Source organism: Charadrius vociferus, unplaced genomic scaffold (genome assembly GCF_000708025.1).
Source record: "Charadrius vociferus isolate BGI_N301 unplaced genomic scaffold, ASM70802v2 scaffold320, whole genome shotgun sequence".
NCBI lineage: Eukaryota > Metazoa > Chordata > Aves > Charadriiformes > Charadriidae > Charadrius > Charadrius vociferus.
The window spans coordinates 2,689,416-2,696,813 of NW_009646501.1; the positions used below are offsets into that span (position 1 = coordinate 2,689,416).

General features: G+C 47.1%; 1 protein-coding gene across 1 annotated transcript; it reads right to left on the bottom strand.

The window, feature by feature from the left end:
- Positions 1–5,566: 5,566 nt before the first annotated feature.
- SYS1 (Sys1 golgi trafficking protein) lies at positions 5,567–7,343 on the bottom strand. The gene is made up of 3 exons (XM_009883714.1): positions 7,245–7,343; positions 6,880–6,947; positions 5,567–6,311 (listed from the first exon to the last, which is right to left on the bottom strand). The coding sequence occupies exons 1-3, from the start codon at positions 7,341–7,343 to the stop codon at positions 6,071–6,073; spliced, it is 408 nt and encodes a 135-aa protein (XP_009882016.1). The 3' UTR covers positions 5,567–6,070.
- Positions 7,344–7,398: the final 55 nt, after the last annotated feature.

A 7,398-nucleotide genomic window follows, 5' to 3' on the forward strand; every position in this document is an offset into this window, starting at 1 on the left:
CATCTGGATTCCTGAGTAACTCTCATGTAATGTGTAAATAAATCCCTTTTCTAAGGAAGTAGAGGGCAAGAAATATTTGGGGGAGGAGGAAGTGTCAAACTAGCATGACAAAAATGATTTATAACAACTCTTTTGCTTTAAAGCTGTCTCAAAAAGTACCTGTAAGCACTCTGTGGGCAGCAGTGTGTAATTCCAGCGTATTAAAGTTTGTTGTAGAGCCTACAGTGTTAAGTTTCTTCACCCTAGGTTTCCCGCAGCAGAGTCTCAGATGTAAAATCCCATTAAGTAATTTACTTGAATGGTACAGTGTGAACAGCTCGAGTGGGGCGCCTCCACGGAGGCATGCTGAACAAAGAAATTTGGGCAATTACACCCTTACAATCTGAGTTCCCATCCCTCACGTGACAGTTTGGACTGACAGTAATGTTCGGGTCTGGGGTCTTCTCATTCCTCACCGGATCCTTCCTCTGTCTCCACGTGGGCCGTTCCTTCTCTTAGCTCAATGGTTGTGGCTTCCTTATCTTCTGGCTTGAACCACCTCTGGGGTCTTCTTTTACTTACTTTACTTTTACTGGGCCGTCCTGTCTCTTCCCTAGTGAGAGCTGTAGTCTTACTCAAATTACAGCAAAAAGTAACACTTTGTCCTTCGTATTTCCCCTGTGACTGCCCATCATACCTCAGTTGTGACCTATTTATCGTCCAAAATTTCCTCTGTGTGGGTGTCAGGTTTTGTCCATCTAAACCTTGCACCCTGGTTACACTCAGCTGTGCTGTAGTGGTCGTCAGGGTTGGCAGCACCAGAATCATAGAATGGTTTAGGTTGGAAAAGACCTTGAAGATCATCGAGTTCCAACCCAGTGAAAAACTTCCTCCTAATGTTTAATCTAAACCTGCCCTCTTCCAGTTTATATCCATTCCCCCTCATCCTGTCACTACATGCCCCAGTAAAAAGTCCCTCCCCAGCTCTCCTGGAGCCCCTTTAGGGACTGGAAGGCCACAATAAGATCTCCCCTTTTTCGCCTTCTCTTCTCCAGGCTGAACAGCCCCAACTCTCTCAGCCTCTCCTCATAGCAGAGGTGCTCCAGCCCTCGGGTCATCCTCGTGGCTCTCCTCTGGATACGCTCCAGCAGGTCCATGTCCTTCTTATGTTGAGGACTCCAGAGCTGGATGCAGTACTCCAGGTGGGGTCTCACGAGAGTGGAGTAGAGCGGCAGGATCACCTCCCTTGACTGCTGCAGCAGTATGAACAGCTCAAGCTAAGTGCCTCCGTGGAGAAGAAATTTGGGCAATTACACCATTACAGTCTGAGTTCCCACCCCTCACGTGACAGTTCAGACCAACAGTACTATTTGGTTCTGGGATCTCATCCATCATTGGATCCTTTCTCTGTCTCTAGGCGGGATGTTCCTTCTCTTGTGCTGGTGGCTGTGGCTTCCTTATCTTCCAGGTTGAACCGACTGGGGACAAATAACTTAATATTCCTCAACCACAGCATGGTAGAAGTTATTTGTCCTGCCTCCTGTTCGACAGCACAGTCTCTTTTCGCCTCCGCTGTGGCTCAGCGTGTTGTTTTGCAGCTTCAGTACAAGCATGATGGTCTTTGCAATAGCGAGGTGCTTACAAGTGATTTCTGGGTATGTTAGAAACACTTAGCAGTATTTCTGGGCAGTAAGATGCAATTCTGTGTTTTAAGGATGCTAATGAAGCTCTGTGCCCTGCCTGGCTGCACAGGGCCATAGGAGCCACGGGGACCCAGCGTGTGTCCACAACCTGTTCCTATGAGGGTCTCGGGGCAGTTCCTCGCTGAGAGGAAGCACGTGAGTCCTGATGGGACTTTCTACCGCTGCCAACGCGTTCCCCATGCGGTGCTGCCACTCTGGAACGGAGAAGGAGCTAATCTTTATAATGTTCTAAACTGGGGCTCAAAAGCTGGATGCGGTGGTAAACTCTGTGTTCTAATAATGGAACTCGGTGGTCCTGCATCAGGTCTGAAATTTCCGTGTTCAACTAATGCGATATTTCAGCCTGACTTTCCTAGATCTGTCACACATCACTTCGGCTGTTTCCACAGATTGTTGGCACCTGGCAAAGGGCACTTGCTTTGTCTTCAGTAGGGGCAGGCAGCTGCTAACAGTGAAGGATAGCCCTGTGCGGAGCTGGGGAAGCTCATGGCTCCTCGTGGTTCTGTGAAACGTTGAGCCAGGACCTGGCACTGATGGTCAGAGTGCTACCCGCTGTGGGAGCGGGCACAGCAGTAGATACCACCAGCTGTAAATGGATCAGGGGGTTCTGAAATGGTGTCTCCAAACCAGAAAATGTTCTTTACAGTGTGAGCAGGGGATCTGGGGCTCTGCTAGCCCCAGAGGTCCCACTGGATGCATTACAGGCACGTGGACAAGCTTCTCCTACAGCAAAGGATCTTTTTACGAACAGTGGTGTTGGGCTGTTTAATGATGGGTCATGTTGCTCTCCTTTGGCATTCACATGTTCTTCCTCTTACCTTCCCTCTCACTTAACACTCTGCTCCTGCAGCAGCAGGAGGGAACAAATAAATTGAGGCAAATTCCAAGAAATAAGTCGAGGACGAGCAGCTGGTGTTCAGACAGCACTTCAGTGCGAGGCACCTAGGCTTTCTACAGACAATGGAGTTGTTAGTTATGTACTCGGCATCTCGGGCATGAAACTTTAAGATAAGTACCAGAGAAAGGGTAAACCAGAGCACTGCAGAACCTGGAGTGAACCACTCAGATGCTTCAGTTTTTCTTCTTATTTTGCTGCAACAGCGGCATGTGCTGTTTGGTCCTCCCCCCCCCCCCCCCCCCCCTCCCCCTCTCCTGCCTGTGGTTTGTAGCTGGGAAAAATTCAGGCAGGTGGGTATCATGTACAACCAAGGCCGGAGTCTTTTGGATCCAAATCCTCTACCTGCTCTTTGTTTAGAATAGGTGTTTAATGCCTTTAGGAAAAGAAATAAGCACAATCCCCAAAAGTCCCACCACCCTTAGCTTCTCTTTGGATTTGGAATCTTCCTCTCTGTTAAAATTTTCTACTTTTTCCTACTTTTAGACAGCTTTGGGGAAGGGGAATGTTAAAGTCTCAGCAGAGATCTTCAAGAAGTCTTCTTTTTGCAAAACCATGGATGCAAACGGTCAGCTGACACTACCACTGTCTCTAAGAAGAGCAGGTGTTGGGACATATCTTCCCTGGAAGCAAATCCCTCAACTCCATTGCACACAAAACACAAAGATTCATTAAGAAACAAAGACCATCTGCCACCATTCTGGTATGGTGCAGCAGATAATTTTTTTTTTTTAAAGCCAAAGGTGCTTCTAAATCTGACTGAAAGCATGTGAGTGAAAATTAGGTCTCACAGTATGGGAGTGATGAGTTTCAGAGGTTCCCTCCGCAATCAATATTTCATTTTTAGCAGAACTCCCCCTATGACTAGGACAATTAAAGTAGATTTCCTTGAAAAAAGTAGCAATACAGATTCAGTCCTCAAAGGCAAAGACAGCTGACTTTCAGAAAGAATTTCTAATCCTACAGCACACTTCATGCTGATGCAGTGCAGTTTGTTGGATCTCCCACAGACTCGGTGTTAAATCCACATTTGTCAAGGATTCTTCTCATGGCCTTGCTCTGAGTGTTTCCAGATACAAAACTGTACCCAGACTTCACCGCCCGTGTAAGGGAGGCTGCCGAAGCAGTTACAGCGTATCTCATGTGTTCAGAAAGTAAGGAGGTAAGTGTTCCACAGTCCGAAGTTTTCATCTCTGTTCGTGCAGGGGAACAAAGGTAACAGCTCTTTAATACAGTCTCAGCAACTCTGGGATCAGCTCCCCATTCTCCTTTAAGAAATGGGATGAACGTGGCCTTCCCTCTGCTCTCTCATATTCACTCTAATTAGTCTTCCAACTCACATTTGCCTTAAGACCACCCCTGAAGAATGCAGGAGTTCACAGTGTGCTTTGGTGTGGTGTTAAGCCTTGAATTAAACCTGCAAACTTTCCCTGTGCAGGACTGGGATGTTCTTTCTCAGTAACTGCAACAAAAAGCAGGAGAGGACAAAATGACCCTGAAGGAGTCTAATAATACGACTGACACAGAGCCAGTGTTCATCAGCCTGGAGGCAGAGCGTGCCTTCTGCTGTGAGCCCTGATCCCAATCACACGCACACTCACTGCTCTTTTCCAAAGGAGATACTGGCACCTACTGGAAGACCAGTTTATATCTAGGCTGAAGGTGACTGGAAGAAAGGCAAATATCCTTATATATGAGAAACAAGCAGGTTTTGGGACGGGATGAACTGTCTTGGTGACTGCACAGCAGAGTTGCAGGGCAAGCCCTAGGAAGTGACCTCTGGGTGGCCCTCCAGCAAACGTTGGCTCCTGCCCAGAAAAAAAACTTGCGCAAACTCTTCCCTCTGAAAGACTGCTGCTGTTTAAAACTGTGCTTAGAGGAGTTTTTGGTCAGGAAGAGATCCTGGCAAAAAACTCAGAATATAAAAAGTGCTGTCTAAACAAACGTAACCAGCAATCCTCCCCTGTGGCAGACCTGCCAAGCATTTAAAACATCTGGATGTTATCCTGCCCCAATTTATACTATCTGAATATGAGAGCAGGAATTGAAATAGAGCTCCCCCAGTACCAAAAGTCAAAAGAGCTGCTTCAAAGTGTTTATCAACTTCTGCATCTCAAATTATCCCACCACTTTTCAACAAACCGAATTAGCAAATAATTTATGCAAATTAACACTCACAAATATTAACATAAAAAGGAAAGTTACTGCAGCAAGATTCTGCAAAGGAGAAAATCTGTCTTTAGAACTGGCTTTGCCCTTGTTTGGGATTGCGCAAACTGGCTGTCCCTTAGTGGAAACCAGGTGAGATGTGGGTCTGCTTGCTTGGGCTGTGGGATCTGGAGGAACCATCCAGCTTTGGCCCCTTAGCAGTAAGGTGTTGTCCCTGTCTGCCCACAGGTGACGTGTATTTGAAGTGCCTCTAAATAAAGGCACATCCTGTTACTTTGAGAAACAAGCAGCAGTCTCTCACTTAACTAAACATTGCCTCTACCAGAGCAGATCTGTTGCTCGACTTCTGAAGCCTGACAGGAAGACCCAGGCAAGTGGGAACAGCAGCGTGGCTCCAAGACACCTCTGCAGCCTTCCCCAGGTCAGCTCCTGCCTCAGGCCAAACATGTGGAGACCCTGGACTGTTGACACCTCCTGAAGCAAAGACTGTGCTGGCTGACGCCCCAAGACAGCACTCACGGATGCCTTCATTTCAGAACAGAGGTACGAAATATTTATTGTAGGAAATCTTATGTGCCCTAGACAGTGGGCATCTTACAGCCACATGTTCTTCTCTGGCCAAAACCTTCTGTTGCCATGATACAGACACTCATGGTACTTCCTGAAATGCTCAGCTTCCCAGGAGAACCATAACACGCTCACAGCAACATAATATTTTTATTATTACAAAAGATCTCTTCAGCAAACTGCCATCTGACATCTCTATGTATTAAACATGGAAACAGCAAACAAACCCGTGTAAAGTTATAGGTTATTTCGGGTCTCAGCTGGTGATTCAGGTAAGTACAACTATTTTCTTTCTCCCCATCCATTCACTTCCTTGGCTTTTTTTCCCAACCAAAGCCCAAACAAGTTACTGATTGGGAGCAGAAGTTCACAGCCTCACTGCTTTCTGTGCCAGCTCCCACAAAAAGAGCTGACCGTTGCATTACCCATACTGGGCACCCCCACATTTGTTAAATTCCAGATGCTCCTCATGCATCGTGTTTTGCTACCTGGCTTTTAACAGTCTCGTGAGTGAAGAGTTTAAGAGCACGCTCGCCATACAGTCACATTTAATGCTTTGTGTTAACAAAATAAACATCTGCTCCTCTACTGTTGTCAGCTGATGCCAGAGGAGATGCTCACACTCATGCAGTCACCAAGGTCCAAAAAGAAAAGTCTAAACAGACCTGCTGTGCTTCTTCAGTGATGATTCTCAGGCATTAGATGCACTTGTGCTGGAAACAATGACATAATGCAGCATGTTGTTGCCAGAGCAAGTCTATACGTTAGATTTGGGGGCAGAATTGAGAGGGATTTCTCTGAGTTCTATCCTCATGCACAGGTACTCCCCAATCGCAGCCATCAGTGCGGTGCACACAATGTGCACCAGCCACCATGTCAGGGTCGAGGGAAAGCGCGAGTTATAAATCCAGCAGCCCAGAAGGTGGAAGAAGTGAACTGTGACTGTGAAATCCAGGCACTGCTTTCCTCGGCGGATGAAATACAGCAAGCCCAGAGCACTGAAAAATAAAAATGGAGATTAATACATAAACTGTGCTGTGTCTACGGAAAAGGATGCAGCAAGAGCTATTAGGAGTTGTCTGTGCTAATTATTTAGCTGCTTTAGAACTTCTTAAATGTTTTAAGGATAGGTTGTTTCTGACCTTGCTCCCAGCTGCTGCAGCAAGACTTAAAACACTTACAGCTCTTTAACCATCTGACAGCAGGGAAATGAGTTTTTAGTTTGAAAAATCCTGCCTGGCTTTCTGCACAATCTCCCTCAGTAATCTTTGCCCGATGGCAGGGGGAAGATACATTCTTGTTTATAGATTAGTGTTTGCTGGGATGCATTAATTCTAACTGCAGTAAAATCTCTCACAGAAGCAAATCTCATTCCTGGGTGGAAAACTGAGGCAGTGAAGTGAAATGACTTATGCAGGCTCTAGAAAGTCAGGAGTCAGCAGTTCCCTGCTGCCCTCAGCAGACATGCTCAACCAGGCACAGGGCAGGTACGTCAGGCTGAATTCTCTTAAAGTTTGATGTTAAGAAAGAACAAGACACAGGTACTCCAACTACTTGCCGACTTACCAGGTGAGTGCATTGAGGATGAAAGCCATCATGGAGAGCCTCCCCGGCGGGGTTGAGAAGCCTAAAATCTACATGGGACTATTAGTAGGAAACCGCGGCACAAATCACAGCCCACAGCATGTAATCTCCTCCCGTGGGCCAGCCACAGCAGCACAGCCCCTGCGCTGATTATAATCCGTAAGTGGAGCCTGAGCAGTTACAGCAGTCCTTCTAAGAGGTCTGTCTCTCTGCCTGGCGGTACCTATAGAAAAGGCACAAGTCTGTTTCTATAGGGAGGGGCACCAACTAAACAGGGTGTGTGCGTGCCTCCATACTGGGGTTACCTATATGGGGGGTGTTTGTCTTTATACTGGGGGTACCTATACAGGGTGCCAGTCCCCATACTGGGGGGTGGCACCTATACAGCAAGGTGCCGTCTCTATAGCAGGGGTACCACCTATTCGAAGGGAGGGATCTGCCTCCATACTGGGGGCACCTACGCAGACAGCGGGTCTGTCTGTACACTGGGGGGCAGCTACG

Bases quoted from the DNA above. Each gene is read 5' to 3' on its own strand.
- SYS1 (XM_009883714.1), bottom strand. From the start codon at position 7,343: ATGGAGGCAGATCCCTCCCTTCGAATAGGTGGTACCCCTGCTATAGAG. The intron at 6,948-7,244 runs GTATAGGTACCC...AGTCCCATGTAG, and splicing joins AGTATGGGGACTGGCACCCT to ATTTTAGGCTTCTCAACCCC. The intron at 6,312-6,879 runs GTAAGTCGGCAA...TTTATTTTTCAG, and splicing joins ATCCTCAATGCACTCACCTG to TGCTCTGGGCTTGCTGTATT.